An 18,694-nucleotide genomic window follows, 5' to 3' on the forward strand; every position below is an offset into this window, starting at 1 on the left:
TCCCTTAACCCTGAAATAACTGACCACTGGCACACAGAGACAAGATGATTTGGTTTATTGCATTTCACATGTGGACCTCTGGATAAAAGCTGCCACAAGAATCACAGACCCATTTCAAAAACAGTTCATTTTGTAGAGAGAGACAAGTACCCCCGTTGTCACGAGCACAATATTCAAGTTTGAGGGTTAACGGATCTTAGGACCTGTGAACAAGACACGAGGTCTCCATCTTAAAGGTAACATGGATCAAATAAGAGCTCTTGAGAATCATCTCATGACATCAGAAAGGTAAACCCTTATCTTCTGATAAAAATGGGGGGTGATCAACCCAAGTCAAGGGTAGCAGCAGGTTGTCCCATGTTGTCTTTATATCTAACTGCATGACTTATTCTACTGTGAAACTCAACTGGGCAGTCAATCCACCTTTAACCACTTTCTATTTCACATTCAATATAACCTTTTCTACAGTTAAGTCTCTGAGATAAAAATCTATTTTGCAAGAGAGACTCTTCAAATCAGGCCTTTAAGCACAATACACAGAAGGAAAAAAAAACACTGTATGGCATAAAAATAATTATAAACTGGGTGATTCAAGCCCTGAATGCCGATTGGCTGACAGCCGTGGTATATTAGACTGTATACCAGGGGTATGACAAAACATTTAGTTTTACTGTTCTAATTACATTGGTAACCAGTTTATAATAGCAATAAGGCTCCTCTGGGGTTTGTGATATATAGCCAATATACTCTGCGTTGCGTCGTGCCTAAGAACAGCCCTTAGCCGTGGTATATTGCCCATATACCAAACCCCCTCAGGCCTTATTGCTTAATTATAAACTGGGTGGTTCGAGCCCTGAATGCTGATTGGCTGACAGCCATGGTATATCAGACCGTATACCACAGGTATGACAAAACATTTATTGTTAATGCTCTAATTACGTTGGTAACCAGTTTGTAATAGCAATAAGGCACCTCAGGGATTTGTGGTATATGTCCAATATACCACGGCTAAGGGCTGTATCCAGGTACTCCGCGTTGCGTCGTGCATAATAACAGCCCTTAGCTGTGGTATATTGGACATATACCACAACCCCTCGTGCCTTATTGCTTAAATATACTCTAATGGTAAAACCCTCAGGGACCATTTGGGTGTGGGTATTTCACCATAGTACTATTTGGCTGGTTTCTATAGAAATGTGAACAACAAACAGCTCTCCAAACAGTAGTCGAAGCCTGTGTAAAGAGCCATGACACATCAAGGTTTAATAGCAACCACATACCAGACACTCTCCCATCATTCAGCTGTAGTTCCCTTGCAGCTTCTTCATGATATGGCTATGGGGAGGTGCGTTGGTGAAAACTGTCCCCACGAAAACATGTGTTCCCCACAAGTTGTGGCGGATGACTTTGCAGCAGCCCAGATCCTCGATGTTGAAGCCCAGGTTACGGTACCGCTCGTCAGTCTCAAACAGTGTGTTGTTGGTGTACGACCCAAAGAACTGGAAGACAGACAGATCACATTAAGGGAAAAGATCTGAATACTGCTTGTTTATGTTTGAAAGATTTTACTTTAACAAATATAATCAATTTCAATTGTCAAGACCACACAATTGCCATCCCTGTGTCACAACTGTATGTACTGTCATGAGACAGCTATTTCTGTAGCATAGTGCTAATCCTTCAGCAGCTATGAGTTGTCTTACCGCCATGCCTGAGGATGGGTCTATGAAGTCAGCCCAGAAGCCTTCTGTCCTCAGGGCATAACAGATCTCCTTGGCACTGGCAACAAACTGTAACAGAGCACAATGCTAAACTTATCTTAAGACAATTGATTTGATTTTCATGTTTGTTTCAAGCATTCTGATTTTGCACTGTTACAAACGCGTGAGATAGTGTCAAACGATCTGATTGTATGTTGTTAACTAACAATCGTGTGAGGTACCTGCATGGCCTGCTATTCGTTTTTTTTTTTTTTTACAGATACCAAGGTAGAGACCATCTCTTCAAACAGATCGCTATGGGTAATGGTATCACAATATCAGATCCACTGGTTAACACGTGAAACGGATGTCAATGTGCTGATAACAGTATAGCTTCCTCCACTGTCCCTGTCCCCATACCGGGCTCCAACCTGTTATCCTCTGCTCTCAACACGTGACCCTCCTTGACAACGTACCAAACGTTTGAGCTATTGTAAAATATCTAATTTGATAGCTCCATCAGCGACATTTCAAGCTAGCTGTGGAGTGAGCTAACGGTACATTAACTCTGTACACACGCAACAAGTGCTGTTGTAGAGATGTAGCCCATTACTGTGACGGGAGGGTACTAGGGTACCCGTCAGTCTCTAATAAATGAGTGCAGTCAAGGGGGGTCAGCAGCACAATTAGACCGATTCTCAGACAAGGGCATGTTAACCAGACGGTGAATAACACAGTCACAAACAAACCCTGCTCTTACACGCTCTGCCCTCTCACACACTCAGACTACTAACAGAAGTATTCTATTGTAATGCTGGGATCGGGAATAAGTCATGCACAATCCCATTATCATGAACAGAAGAGTACTACCAGTGCAGTCTTAGTCGGAGAGACACAATTAAAGTTGACATTCATTCTGCAGCTGATTTACAACAAATAGGTTCTTGCTAATACTTAGAGGCATTGAGTTTGAGAGAGTACAGTTTAATCCTTTCAATTCCTTAGAGGTAAACAAAGATAGTGTTAAAATATACAACATGTTTGCCATAGACTTGCAAATCATAACTCCATACTGCTTCAGGCAGTAAAAGTGTCAGAATGATCTTCAGTAGTTCTGTAAACAATCAAAACAGAGCAGCGAATTTAACAGACATTTTTATTGATTAGCATCCGGGATAATGTGTGTCCAAGTCTTTACTGTGTTGTAGTGTCAACAAATTGCATATGCGTTCAGTGGACATCTTCATAGGTTTAGAAATAAACAGCACAAGGCGGAAGCGTTAATTATCACTTAGCAACGGCTATGGAGGAGAAAGTGGAGTTCTCGGAATGTTCAATCGCATTGGCCTAACTCTCTCCCTCCATACACACACATATATATATATATATATATATATATACAGTACCAGTCAAAGGTTTGGACACCTTCGCTGGTGACACTGTCTGGGATTTATTTAGAATTCAAGGCACACTTAACCAGCATGGCTACCACAGCATTCTGCAGCGATATGCCATCCCATCTGGTTTGTGGTTAGTGGGACTATCATTTTTGTTTTTCAACAGGACAATGACCCAACACACCTCCAGGCTGTGTAAGGGCTATTTGACCAAGAAGGCAAGTGATGGAGTGCTGCATCAGATGACCTGGCCTCCACAATCACCCAACCTCAACCCAATTGAGATGGTTTGGGATGAGTTGGATCGCAGAGCGAAGGAAAAGCAGCCAACAAGTGCTCAGTATATGGGAACTCCTTCAAGACTGTTGGAAAAGCATTCCAGGTGAAGCTGGTTGAGAGAATGCCAAGAGTGTGCAAAGCTGTCATCAAGGCAAAGGGTGGCTACTTTGAAGAATCTAAAATCAAAAAAATATGTTGATTTGTTTTACACTTTCTTGGTCACTACATGATTCCATATGTGTTATTTCATAGTTTATGTATTCACTATTATTCTACAATGTAGAAACTAGTACTATATATACACACAGTACCGTTCAAAAGTTTGGGGTCACTTAGAAATGTCCTTTTTTTCGAAAGAAAAGCATTTTTTTTGTCCATAAAAATAACATCAAATTGATCAGAAATAGTGTAGACATCGTTAATGTTGTAAATGGCTATTATAGCTGGAAACGGCTGATTTTTTATGGAATATCTACATAGGCGTACAGAGGCCCATTATCAGCAACCATCAGTCCTGTGTTCCAATGGCACGTTGTGTTTGCTAATCCAAGTTTATCATTTTAAAAAGACTAATTGATCATTAGAAAACCCTTTTGCAATTATGTTAGCATAGCTGAAAACTGTTGTGCTGATTAAAGAAGCAATAAAACTGGCCTTCTTGAGACTAGTTGAGTATCTGGAGCATCAGCAATTGTGGGTTCGATTACAGGCTCAAAATCACCAGAAATAAATAACTTTCTTCTGAAACTCATCAGTCTATTCTTGTTCTGAGAAATGAAGGCTATTCCATGCGAGAAATTGCCAAGAAACTGAAGATCTCGTACAACGCTGTGTACTACTCCCTTCACAGAACAGCGCAAACTGGCTCTAACCAGAATAGAAAGAGGAGTGGGAGGCCCCGGTGCACAACTGAGCAAGAGAACAAATACCTTAGTGTGTCGTTTGAGAAACAGACGCCTCACAGGTCCTCAACTGGCAGCTTCATTAAATAGTACCCGCAAAACACCAGTCTCAATGACAATAGTGAAGAGGCGACTCCGGGATGCTGACCTTCTAGGCAGAGTTGCAAAGAAAAAGCCATATCTCAGACTGGCCAATAAAAATAAAATATTAAGATGGGCAAAAGAACACAGACACTGGACAGAGGAAGATTGGAAAAAAGTGTTATGGACAGACAAATTGAAGTTTGAGGTGTTCGGATCACAAAGAAGAACATTTGTGAGACGCAGACCAAATGAAAAGATGCTGGAGGAGTGCTTGATGCCATCTGTCAAGCATGGTGGAGCCAATGCGATGGTCTGGGGGTGCTTTGGTGGTGGTAAAGTGGGAGATTTCTACAGGGTAAAAGGGATCTTGAAGAGGAAGGCTGTCACTCCATTTTGCAACGCCATGCCATACCCTTTGGACGGCGCTTGATTGGAGCCAATTTCCTCCTACAACAGGACAATGACCCAAAGCACAGCTCCAAACTATGTAAGAACTATTTAGGGAAGAAGCAGTCAGCTGGTATTCTGTCTATAATGGAGTGGCCAGCATAGTCACCGGATCTTAACCCTATTGAGCTGTTGTGGGAGCAGCTTGACCGTAAGAAGTGCCCATCAAGCCAATCCAACTTGTGGGAGGTGCTTCAGGAAGCATGGGGTGAAATCTCTTCAGATTACCTCAACAAATTGACAACTATAATGCCAAAGGTCTGCAACGCTGTAATTGCTGCAAATGGAGGATTCTTTGACGAAAGCAAAGTTTGAAGGACACAATTATTATTTCAATTAAAAATTATTATTGCTAACCTTGTCAATGACTACATTTTCAATTCATTTTGCTATATTTCCCATTCAAACTCATTTCATGTATGTTTTCATGGAAAACAAGGAAATGTCTAAGTGACCCCAAACTTTTGAACGGTAGTATATATATATATATATATAGCTATCTCTGGGTAGAACTACCCAGTGTTGATTGAGACCCAAACTCACTTTGTCTAGCATCAACTCCCTCTCTTTGTCCACCGCCTCACACCACGCTGTCATGTCATTCTGCGTCTTCTGGGTCACTGTGACAACCGTCATGAAATTGTTAGGGGCCTCAGGGAACATTGACTCAAACTCTGTAAACACATGGGGAGAACAAGCATGGTCAAAACTTCATAGAAACGATCGACATTCCTCCAGTGTTTGAGCCCCCTCTACTGGATACATGTAGAATATCAATTTCATAACAACATGTAGACTGCTTTCACTTCTTTTCCCTACAAATTTCCCACTTAAGGGTTAGATATAGTTTACACAAACTTGAGACAGTATAACAACAAGTTGGAATATGTGTCAGAAAATGCGTGTAGCATGTTCGGAGTGTGTACTGTTACAAGACTGATCACATAGTAGGCCTACATCTGTTTGGTCAAAGGATAACAAAACCATAAATGTACCTTTCTTCAGCAGCTCAGGGCAGGATTGTATGGCACACTCCACATTCGAGTTCTCAAAGTCCTGTTCTGCTCTGTTGACCTTTTGTTCTGGGGGAGTGGCCGCTTTCGCCTAAGAAAAACAATTAGGGAATGTACCTGAAAATTATACTGGATAATATGCATACGCTTCTTTATCTTTCTTATCAACGCGAACAAAAAAGGTACACAATTATTTTACATGCCCAGAGCATTATGGATGTCGAAATAACACTCCGAAATTGTGAAAATTATGATAAATCCCTTTTTCTGCTGTTTGAAAAAAAAAAAAAATCCTGGAATTTCAGCCTGTTCAGCAGATGGGATGGAGTTTTTGGCCCAGATCATGATGTCAATCTGATCTGATTTTAATAGACCAATGACTGTTCATCTGGGTAAGGGGTGGGCTCTAGACACTCCTATCAGATAATCAGGGCTGTCTATGTAAATATCTTCAAATGTATTACCTAATGCCCAGTAGGACTGGGCGATACGGCCTAAAACTCACGTCTCGATTTTATCACGATATATACACTTCCGGTCAAAAGTTTTAGAACACCTACTCATTCAAGGGTTTTTCTTTATTTTTACTATTTCTACATTGTAGAATAATAGTGAAGTCGTCAAAACTATGAAATAACACATATGGAATCATGTAGTAACCAAAAAAAAGTGTTAAACAAATCACCCTTTACGGTTATGACAGCTTTGCACACTCTTGGCATTCTCTCAACCAGCTTCACCTGGAATGCTTTTCCAACAGTCTTAAAGGAGTTCCCACATATGCTTAGCACTTGTTGGCTGCTTTTCCTTCACTCTGCGGTCCGACTCATCCCAAACCCCCTCAATTTGGTTGAGGTCGGGGGATTGTGGAGGCCAGGTCATCTGATGCAGCACTCCATCACTCTCCTTGTTGGTAAAATAGCCCTTACACAGCCTGAAGGTGCGTTAGGTCATTGTCCTGTTGAAAAACAAATGATAGTCCCACTAAGCCCAAACCAGATAGGATGGCATATCGCTGCAGAATGCTGTGGTAGCCATGCTGGTTAAGTGTGCCTTGAAATCTAAATAAATCACAGACAGTGACACCATCAAAGCACCCCCACACCATAACACCTCCATGCTTTACGGTGGGAAATACACATGCGGAGATCATCCGTTCACCCACACCACGTCTCACAAAGACACAGCGGTTGGAATCCAAAATCTCCAATTTGGACTCCAGACCAAAGGACACATTTCCACCAGTCTAATGTCCATTGCTCGTGTTTCTTGGCCCAAGCAGGTCTCTTCTTCTTATTGGTGTCCTTTAGTAGTGGTTTCTTTGCAGCAATTCGACCATAAAGGCCTGATTCACACAGTCACCCTGTGAACAGTTGATGTTGAGATGTGTCTGTTACTTGAACTCTGTGAAGCATTTATTTGGGCTGCAATTTCTGAGTCTGGTAACTCTAATGAACTTATCCTCTGCAGCAGAGTTAACTCTGGGTCTTCCTTTCCTGTGGCGGTCCTCATGAGAGCCAGTTTCATCATAGCGCTTGATGGTTTTTGAGACTGCACTTGAATAAACTTTTAAAGTTCTTGAAATTTTCCAGATTGACTGACCTGCATGTCTTAAAGTAATGATGGACTGTCGTTTCTCTTTGCTTATTTGAGCTGTTCTTGCCATAATATGGACTTGGTATTTTACCAAATAGGGCTATCTTCTGTGTACCCCCCTACCTTTTCACAACACAACTGATTAGCTCAAACGCATTAAGAAGGAAAGAAATTCTACAAATTAACTTTTAAGGAGGCACACCTGTTAATTGAAATGCATTCCAGGTGACTACCTCTTGAAGCTGGTTGAGAGAATGCCAAGAGTGTGCAAAGCTGTCATCAAGGCAAAGGGTGGCTATTTGAAGAATCTCAAATATAAAATATATTTGTATAACACTTTTTTGGTTACTACATGATTCCATATGTGTTATTTCCTAGTTTTAATGTCTTCACTATTATTCTACAATGTAGAAAATAGTAAAAATAAAGAAAAACCCTGGAATGAGTTGGTGTGTCCAAACTTTTGACTGGTACTGTGTGTGTGTGTGTGTGTGTGTGTATATATATATATATATATATACACACACACACACACACATTTATTAAATGTTTTCACTACATTTGTTGTACAATTGAAGGCCAAATACACTGCATTTAAAACAGTCAGCAAATTATACCTAGGCTGAATATATGCCTTCCACAACCATAAGACCCACTAACAATGTCATAATTTTTTACATAAATAGTTGTACCTGCTCATTTTGCAATAATCACTGATCTGGCTTTCAGGTATGTCTATAAAAATACCCTTTTTGTAAAAAAAAAAAAAAAAAAAATCACCAGAACTATGCATAATGCACATTCACTAATAATGAGGCATTATAGAAAATGAACATGGGTCTCATAAACAATCTCTCAAGCACAAGCCCACGTGCTAGTGAGTAGCCAGCTAATATTTATATTTCATGTTTAGCCAACTTGGATCTAGGTATAATTTCACAAGCTCTGAATTCAGCTAACAAGGCAAAACAGTTGAATTGTTATGAACACAACCTTCTGTCCGTCTCCAACTGTTTGAACAGCATGCTCAGATGTTGAACTCAAGTGGCCTACCTTATTTCTCAGAATGAGAATGAGCTGACAATTCCTTATATAATTGTTTTATGCTTATTGCACATTTATAAAACACAGAATAAACAGCAGGTATAGCAATCTTTATTTGACAAAAATGCTGCTAGCGATACGTGGTACCGTAATGCGCGCGCTACAAACTGAACATTCATTTTCCAGAATGAATGTTCATTGGTACATCCGTTTTAGTAGTGTCTGCTCTGCTCAAAATTTGAGGAGTTGAAACGGTTCGAAAGGTTAACTTCTCCTCTATTACAGTAAAAGAATGTCTCCAAGTGTTTCGGTGTCCATATGACCGATTCTGTTGGACCAAACCTCAAATGCAAATAGTGAGTTGAAACAGTTTGTCAGAGAGGAAGAAGTGATCTCTAATCTTTGTTGTTGTAAGGGGATGGGTTTGGGATTGAGGCGAAGTGAGAGGTTTCACTCTCGCCATAATCTGTCAAAAATAAGCCCAATGCGTTTCTATAGGCTTATTTTTGACCTAAACTTGTCGCCTGCCTTCCCGCCTTTGGGACAACGACTCCCATTGTTAGAGACATGAGCATCTTGTCATTACATACAGATCTCTGGTGTAAAGGTGCACAGCACAGAAGGAGCGAACGAGACGAGACCAAAAAGACAACATGAGAACATAAACGCTCATAAAAACGAAAAATAAATGTTGAATATCGCGCAAAAAACAAACATGCATTCGAATTAATCTAATTAATTCGATATTACGCCCAGCGCTAATGCCCACACGATCAGACTGACAATTTCAAGGGCCAAAATAGGCTGAGGGAAATCAATGATAGAAAATATATTTTGGAGTTATTTTCATTAAATAAACAGTAATTTATTAGACATAACAAAAAACTGCAGGGGCGATTTAAATGAAATCACTGCGGATCACCATTAGGCCTAGTTCCACACACATTTACATTACATTTTCGTCAATTAGCAGACGCTCTTATCCAGAGCAACTTACAAATTGGTGCATTCACCTTATGATAGCCAGTGGGACAACCACTTATATATATATATTATTATTTATTTTTTTTTGGGGGGGGGGCAGAACAAACTAGGGCCAGGACAATACCAGTATCATGATACTCGTTAGTATCTTGGCAAGGAAACAAAACAAGCAGGGGATTTAACTTCTTTAGAAAAACAGCCCTGGTGTTGGAAAGGTTAGGAACAGCGCCGGAGAAGATGGCTGCCGTTTTACAGCCCTCTAACCAATTGTACTATTATGTGTGTTTTTCCGCGTTATTTGTAATTTATTTTGTACATAATGTTTCTGCCATCGTCTCTTATAACCAAAAAGAGCTTCTGGATATCAGGACAGCGATTACTCACCTCATATTGGACGAATATTTTTTCTTCAACGAGGCGGCCGCGAAGGATATCCTACAGACACCCGACAAGGCCCAAATCCCCGTCATTCGCATGAGGAAGAGACAGAGATATCGTGGACGTAGGTCGGGGTGCCTTGTAAGGATCCGACGGCGAGTGAGTAAACTGCCGCTCCCATCAATCCTATTAGCCAATCTTCAATCATTGGAGAACAAATTGGATGACCTAAGATTACGGTTATCCTACCAACGGGACATTAAAAACTGTAATATATTATGTTTCACCGAGTCGTGGCTGAACGACGACATGGATAACATACAGCTAGCGGGCTATACGCTACATCGGCAGGATAGAACGGCTGACTCCGGTAAGACAAGGGTGTAAGTGGCGGTCTGTGTATATTTGTAAACAACAGCTGGTGCACAAAATCAAATACTAAGGAAGTCTCGAGGTTTTGCTCGCCTGAGGTAGAGTATCTTATGATAAGCTGTAGACCACACTATTTACCAAGAGAGTTTTCATCTATATTTTTCATAGCTGTCTATTTACCACCACAAACCAATGCTGGCATTAAGATTGCACTGAATGAGCTGTATAAGGCCATAAATCAACAGGAAAACGCTCATCCAGATGCAGCGCTCCTAGTGGCCGGGGACTTTATTGCAGGGAAACATAAATCCGTTCTACCTAATTTCTGCCAGCATGTTAAATGTGCAACCAGAGGAAAAAAAAACTCTAGACCACCTTTACTCCACACACAGAGACGCATACAAAGCTCTCCCTCGCCCTCCATTTGGCAAATCTGACCATAACTCTATCCTCCTGAACCAGTGACTCGGTTAATAAAAAAGTGGTCAGATGACACAGATGCTAAGCTACAGGACAGTTTTGCTAGCACAGACTGGAACATGTTCCGGGATTCTTCAGATAGCATTGAGGAGTACACCACATCAGTCACTGGCTTCATCAATAAGTGCATTGATGACGTCATCCCCACAGTGACCGTACGTACATACCCCAACCAGAAGCCATGGATTACAGGAAACATCCGCACTGAGCTAAAGGGTAGAGCTGCCGCTTTCAAGGAGCGGGACTCTAACCCGGACGCTTATAAGAAATCCCGCTATGCCCTCCGACGAACCATCAAACAGGCAAAGAGTCAATACAGGACTAAGATTTAATCGTACTACACTGGCTCTGACGCTCGTCGGATGTGGCAGGGCTTGAAAACTATTACAGACTACAAAGGGAAGCACAGCCGCGAGCTGCCCAGTGACACAAGACTTCCAGACAAGCTAAACCACTTCTATGCTCGCTTCGAGGCAAGCAGCACTGAAGCATGCATGAGAGCACCAGCTGTTCCGGATGACTATGTGATCACGCGCTCCGTAGCCGATGTGAGTAAGACTTTTAAGCAGGTCAACATTCACAAGGCCGCAGGGCCAGACGGATTACCAGGACGTGTACTCCGAGCATGTGCTGACCAACTGGCAAGTGTCTTCACTGACATTTTCAACATGTCCCTGACTGAGTCTGTAATACCAACATGTTTCAAGCAGACCACCATAGTCCCGTGCCCAAGGACTCTAAGATAACCTGCCTAAATGACTACCGACCCGTAGCACTGACGTCTGTAGCCATGAAGTGCTTTGAAAGGCTGGTCATGGCTCACATCAACAGCATTATCCCAGAAACCCTAGACCCACTCCAATTTGCATATCGCCCCAACAGATCCACAGATGATGCAATCTCTATTGCTCTCCACACTGCCCTTTCCCACCTGGACAAGAGGAACACCTACGTGAGAATGCTATTCATTGACTACAGCTCAGCATTCAACACCATAGTGCCCTCAAAGCTCATCACTAAGCTAAGGATCCTGGGACTAAACACCTCCCTCTGCAACTGGATCCTGGACTTCCTGACGGGCCGCCCCCAAGTGGTAAGGGTAGGTAACAACACATCTGCCACACTGATCCTCAACACGGGGGCCCTTCAGGGGTGAGTGCTCAGTCCCCTCCTGTACTCCCTGTTCACCCAAGACTGCATGGCCAGGCACGACTCCAACACCATCATTAATACCACCGTACCTTCTCCGCTATGCAATCCGGTTTCCGAGCTGGTCATGGGTGCACTTCAGCCACGCTCAAGGTCCTAAACGATATTATAACCGCGATTGATAATAGACAGTACTGTGCAGCCGTCTTCATCGACCTGGCCAAGGCTTTCGACTCTGTCAACCACCGCATTCTTATTGGCAGACTAAATAGCCTTGGTTTCTCAAATGACTGCCTCGCCTGGTTCACCAACTACTTCTCAGATAGAGTTCAGTGTGTCAAATCGGAGGGCCTGTTGTCTGGACCTATGGCAGTCTCTATGGGGGTGCCACAGGGTTCAATTCTTGGGCCGACACTTTTCTCTGTGTATATCAATGATGTCGCTCTTGCTGCTGGTGACTCTCAGATCCACCTCTACGCAGACGACACCATTTTGTATACATCTGGCTCTTCATTGGACACTGTGTTAACAAACTTCCAAACGAGCTTCAATGCCATACAACACTCCTTCAGTAGCCTCCAACTGCTCTTAAACACTAGTAAAACGAAATGCATGCTTTTCAATCGAACGCTGCTGGCACCCGCCCACCCGACTAGAATCACCACTCTTGACGGGTCTGACCTAGAGTATGTGGACAACTACAAATACCTAGGTGTCTGGTTAGACTGTAAACTCTCCTTCCAGACTCACATAAAGAATCTCTAATCCAAAGTTAAATCTAGAATCGGCTTCCTATTTCGCAACAAAGCCTCCTTCACTCATGCTGCCAAACATGCCCTCGTAAAACTGACTATCCTACCGATCCTTGACTTCGGCGATGTCATTTACAAAATAGCCTCCAACACTCTACTCAGCAAATTGGATGTAGTCTATCACAGTGCCATCCGTTTTGTCTCCAAAGCCCCATACGCTACCCACCACTGTGACCTGTACGCTCTTGTTGGCTGGTCCTCACTACATGTTCGTCGTCAAACCCACTGGCTCCAGGCCATCTATAAATCACTGCTAGGCAAATCCCCGCCTTATCTTAGCTCATTGGTCACCATAGCAGCACCCACCCGTAGTCTGCGCTCCAGCAGGTATATCTCACTGGTCATTCCCAAAGCCAACACCTCCTTTGGCCGCCATTCCTTCCAGTTCTCTGCTGCCAATGACTGGAACGAATTGCAAAAATCTCTGAAGCTGGAGACTCTTATCTCCCTCACTAACTTTAAGCATCAGTTGTCAGAGCACCTTACCGATCACTGCACCTGTACACAGCCCATCTGAAATTAGCCCACCCAACTACCTCATCCCTATATTGTTATTTATTTTGCTCTTTTGCACCCCAGTATCTCTATTTGCACATAATCTCTTGCACATCTAGCATTCCAGTGTTAATACTATTGTAATTATTTTGCACTATAGCCTATTTATTGCCTTACCTCCATAACTTGCTACATTTGCACACACTGTATATATATTTTCTGTTGTATTTTTGACTTTATGTTTTGTTTTACCCCATATGTAACTCTGTGTTGTTTTTATCGCACTGCTTTGCTTTATCTTGGCCAGGTCGCAGTTGTAAATGAGAACTTGTTCTCAACTGGCTTACCTGGTTAAATAAAGGTGAAATAAAAATAAAAATAAAATTAAGCTTGCCGACGACACAACAGTGGTAGGCCTGATCACCGACATCGAGGGGACAGCCTATAGGGAGGAGGTCAGAGACCTGGCCGTGTGGTGCCAGGACAACAACCTCTCCCTCAACGTGACCAAGACAAAGGAGATGATTGTGGACTACAGGAAAAAAAAGAGGACTGAGCACGCCCCCATTCTCATCGACGGGGCTGTAGTGGAACAGGTTGAGAGCTTCAAGTTCCTTGGTGTCCACATCACCAACAAACTAACATGGTCCAAACACACCAAGACAGTCGTGAAGAGGGCACGACAAAGCCTATTCCCCCTCAGGAGACTGAAAAGATTTGGCATGGGTCCTCAGATCCTCAAAAAATTCTACAGCTGCACCATCGAGAGCATCCTGACTGGTTGCATCACCGCCTGGTATGGCAACTGCTTGGCCTCCGACCGCAAGGCACTACAGAGGGTAGTGCGTACGGCCCAGTACATCACTGGGGCCACGCTTCCTGCCATCCAGGACCTCTATACCAGGCGGTGTCAGAGGAAAGCCCTAAAAATTGTCAAAGACTCCAGCCACCCTAGTCATAGACTGTTCTCTCTGCTACCGCACGGCAAGCGGTACCGGAGTGCCAAGTCTAGGTCCAAAAGACTTCTCAACAGCTTCTACCCCCAAGCCATAAGAATCCTGAACAGCTAATCATGGCTACCCGGACTATTTGCACTGCCCCCCCACCCCATCCTTTTACGCTGCTGCTACTCTGTTAATTATTTATGCATAGTCACTTTAACTCTGCCCACATGTACATATTACTTCAACTACCTCAACTAGCCTGTGCCCCCCGCACATTGACTCTGCACCGGTACTGTTGGTTAAGGGCTGTAAGTAAGCATTTCACTGTAATGTCTGCACCTGTTGTATTCGGCGCATGTGGCCAATAAAATTTGATTTGATTTGATTTTATACAGACATCATTATGTATCTTATTTATTTTCCAAGCTATAGCACACAATAGGTTACATACAGCAGGTTTATAAAGGAACAAAGATTTTGGTCTGCTTCCTGTTTTCATTTGCGGTACTGGCATCGTTACAGCCCTAGAAGAAATGTGTGTCAATTGTCATTCCAAATCTCACTTACTTGGAACTCTCCGACAACATGAGCCAGGAGGAACTCATACCTCTCGCTGCTGGAGGGGGCAGACAGCACGTCGGGGACTGTCTGGTGGACTGGGCCTTTAATCTTTTCTTCTGCTGTACTCTCCAGGTGGCAGTCGAAGCCTGCAATACCTGGCAACTGGAAGCGCTGGTCCTGAGGCCCGATCGGACCCATGCTCTCATCAGGCCACACTGTCCTGTGACCTGATGTAATCCAATAACAACGAGACATAAGTTAACACTTTCTAAAACATTGGGAACTGATTTTATTTTATTTCTTTCAAGAAGTTGATCCAATCATTGAACTGGTTAACTTTCCTTCTGAATAACAGACAGTTGGTTTATTATATTTATGTACAGTAGCATCATTGTGATTAGAGGTCTGAGCTTACCAAGATCAGGTGGTGTGAAGGCTAATCGAGGCTCATCAGAGCCAGAGGATCCAGCACCAGAGAATGTTCTCTGGTTGGGTCCAGCGATCCGCCGGACCAGTACATGAAGCCCTGGCAGGTATGTCACCAGTCTGGCTCTACTACAGCTCACCTGAGGAACAGAGAATGAACATCACCATCAGGTCACACACGACACACTACAAAAAACATGTTGTGTGTGTGTGTGTGTGTGTTGACTTACACTGGCCATCCTGTTGGGCTGCTCTCTTCTGTGGTCCACTTGTAAAACTGCAAAAGAAAAATGACTAAATTAACTAAACGCATAGCTAGCTAGTCAAACTTGACACCGAACACTCGAGGCAGGTGCATCAACTGATTGCTAGTACTAGAATCAAGCTAGCTAACGTTAGTTAGTTAAAAACAAACAGCAGTTAGTTAGCTAGCAGCTTTCTGACAAATTATTTGAACACACATTTATGAATATCCTATAAATGACATCGTAGTTCTGTCATTTATTGTGCTCATTTATGATAAATATTTCAAACTAGATAACTATCTGCCTCATTACATAACGGGCTTCAGAATGGCACGCTTGCTAGCTAAAAAGTGAGAGCTGCTGCAACTACTGCTAGCTATTTTGCTAGCTTCTAGATGGAATATTTCTCTTAGTTGATAGGGTCTGACAATCGTAACTTCAAAAGTTTTACCTTAAATATATACCTTGAAGAATATCGCCTTCTTGCATGCATAAATCAATAAAATACGTTGAGAAAATAGTTTTGATCTGCGTTTATAGCTAACTTGCTAATTGCCTGCGTCACATTGCTTTCGATTTGCACATGCGCCCCTTCTCCCTCATACTAGAGCTCATCCTCTCTCTTTCTCTCTGATACTGCCCACACTGTAGCAATACACGCTCCACGGTCTCTGTTTCCTGGCAATAATCACACTTTCCTGTTGGATGCTTTCCTATCACATGTATGGTCTTATTCAACTGGCTGTGTCCCACCCTTAATCTTGTAAAAATAGCCTCCTCTCTTCTGTCCCTTCCTGCTGTCCTCCCCTCCCCGACTTTCCTCTGTACTTGAAATAAATGCCTGCCCTTATTATCTCTATTCCACTGCCATCTCTGCACCGTCACTGTCCATATCAGTTTTTTTTGCCTCTGTCTTGCTCATTGAAACTACAACATCAACATCCCCACTACTAAGTGCTTGTTTAGCCAGTACATCAACTGCCTCGTTCCCCTCCACCCCCACATGGGCTGGGACCCAAGTAAATCTTATCTGTATACCCATCTGTCCATCAGCTCCGCCGTATATACAGCCAGATGATCTGTAATACGTTTCCTGACTCCCACCCCACTTTCCTGCACTACAAATGCTGACCCAGTACGTCCTGTCCTTGGATCTTTTGAACCATCTGTGTAAATGACCACAAAATCCTGAAACACAGTATCCAGACATCTCTTAAACAAATCAGATGGAACAACACTCTCCCTATCTTTCTGTAGTCTCTCCAACACTTCTAGATCAACTACTGGAGGCAGGAGTAGCCATGGTGGATTTACAGGAATAGATACCGTTGGACTAAACTCCCTTCCATACAGTCCCATCTCCTTTGCCTGGGTATTACCCACCCACCCAAAGCTCATGTTCTGTCCTCGCTCATGTTCCCAGCATGCCTGTAAAATCCCTTTCGCAGGATGAGACACCCCATGTCCCTCTAGGTTGACCCAATAATTAATTGCCAGCTGCTGTCTCCTAATCTGCAATGGCATATTACATTTTACATTTTAGTCATTTAGCAGACGCTCTTATCCAGAGCGACTTACAGTTAGTGAGTGCATACATTATTATTTGTATTATTTTTTCATACTGGCCCCCCCCGTGGTAATATATCCCCCATCTCCACCTGTAGTACAGCCACTGGGGACGTCTGAAACACCCCACTACATATTCGGAGTCCTTGCCCCTGTATGACATCTAGCCTTTCCAATGAGGTCCGGGCTGCCGAACCAGTAACACGGTTGCAAAACCAATAAAAATATAAAAGCAACATGCAGAATCATGTTTGTCCATTAGAGGTTGTCATATACCTATCCATGAGTAACAGCATTTCTCTACAGATTGGTACTCTTGGTGCCAGTGGCAATTCTAATGATTGTTTTCAGACAAGATTAACGTGACAGGGTAAGAACCAAAGTGTTTCATGTGGGACTGTAATTATTGATTTACCTTTACAATGTATAAAATTACCCCTCTATCTTTAGCTCATATGAGAACTTGGTACCTGAAGGTGCATGTGTTTATACAGGTAGGTTGTCCAGTGTTGTTGCTGTTCCAATGTATTTATTTTAGGGCAACTTTCCCCAGTATCAGTATCTAACGCCATTTAGCTCCGATTCAAACTTCCATTCACCAACTCTGCAAGCTTTATAATGTCAAAATACATTAGTTACTCACCAGATATGGAATTTCACTAAGTAACTATCTTCATTTACTCCCGTTACGGTCAGTATGTTCTTCCAAAAAGGTCTAAATAAAAATGTACAGCCTTTGTAAACCCAATACTTTTCAAAAGTATAAATGGCATTTTCCATCTTGCTAGCTTCGAGACCAAATCGCCAACCATCCAGGTGCACATTTTACTAACCGTATAATGAGGCAGCCTAAGAAATAACTAGTGCTGGCATTAACCTTGTGTTTTGTTATTCGTAATCCTGTATCATTTATGTGATCATTTTGTTTTATTGAGATTGATTGTGCCTTATAGCAGCCCAAGACTCCCGAGCATAAAATCAACCTTTCCCACTATGTAATTGAATACACAGTCACACAAATATGCAGTATACAATGGAAATATGTGAATGAGGGCTTTAGTGTTCTCAATGTCTTGGAAAAGACCAGGTGTGGACAATCTGCAGCAGCCTTGAGCCAACAGGATATTGCATAGCAACCCTCCGAACACAGGAAGCTGGCTGTGTGAGTATAATGTTTTGTAGCCTGTTTTCAGCAGTCTATATTGGTTTGGGTTATATTTAGTTTGCACTAATTCAATCCACTGGTGTCTGGTTCTGCTCCACCTGTTGAGTGACTCACGGAGGTTCTGAACCTGAGAGGAAATTACATCATTCACCTGCATTCACTCACCATGCTCTCCTAGACATGGATGTACTGTGCCATTTTGGTCATATTAATGAACTATCAGATGTCTTTCAAAACAGTGCATGCTGTTGTGCTGCCGTAGAGACTGTGTAAATATACTGTATGCTGTGATGTGAACACATATGAAAAGTAGGCTACGTTGTTGTTGTATGTAAGCCCCGTAGAATTTCCATTTGATACTTATCAGCTAAACACCAGACAACCTGCATGCAGAGCGAGTGGGTGGTGAGAATGCTCTGCTTATTAGATCTCTCTGTTCAGACAATCACATTTTATTGGCCTTTGCTGAATGTCACCATTAAAGCGTGTATCGCAGCAGTGAGATGCTTTTCCACCTTTTATGCAGCTCAGTGGAATGATAAAAATATGTTTTTAATTTGGCTGCCATTAAGATAGGTGTTTCGCTGGAGGTGTGAAACTCACTGCACCTCGATAGATGCTTTACAATCTATTACTGTTAAAGGATCTTCGGTAA

At 42.6% G+C, this 18,694-nt stretch overlaps 1 protein-coding gene across 2 annotated transcripts; it reads right to left on the minus strand.

Annotated features, from left to right (window-relative positions):
- Positions 1-1,043: 1,043 nt before the first annotated feature.
- LOC121555074 (cobalamin trafficking protein CblD-like) lies at positions 1,044-15,949 on the minus strand. 2 transcript variants are annotated; one of them, XM_041868863.2, is made up of 8 exons: positions 15,773-15,949; positions 15,294-15,340; positions 15,053-15,203; positions 14,644-14,864; positions 5,805-5,913; positions 5,353-5,483; positions 1,704-1,790; positions 1,044-1,499 (listed from the first exon to the last, which is right to left on the minus strand). In XM_041868863.2, exons 1-8 carry the CDS (start codon positions 15,795-15,797, stop codon positions 1,299-1,301), a joined length of 972 nt encoding a protein of 323 aa, XP_041724797.1. In that variant the 5' UTR covers positions 15,798-15,949; the 3' UTR covers positions 1,044-1,298. The 2 variants fall into 2 exon arrangements, with proteins under 2 accessions (XP_041724797.1, XP_041724798.1); XM_041868864.2 differs by having other exon boundaries at positions 15,760-15,948.
- Between the last annotated feature and the right edge of the window lie 2,745 nt (positions 15,950-18,694).

Source organism: Coregonus clupeaformis, chromosome 40 (genome assembly GCF_020615455.1).
Source record: "Coregonus clupeaformis isolate EN_2021a chromosome 40, ASM2061545v1, whole genome shotgun sequence".
Classification (NCBI taxonomy): Eukaryota; Metazoa; Chordata; class Actinopteri; order Salmoniformes; family Salmonidae; genus Coregonus; species Coregonus clupeaformis.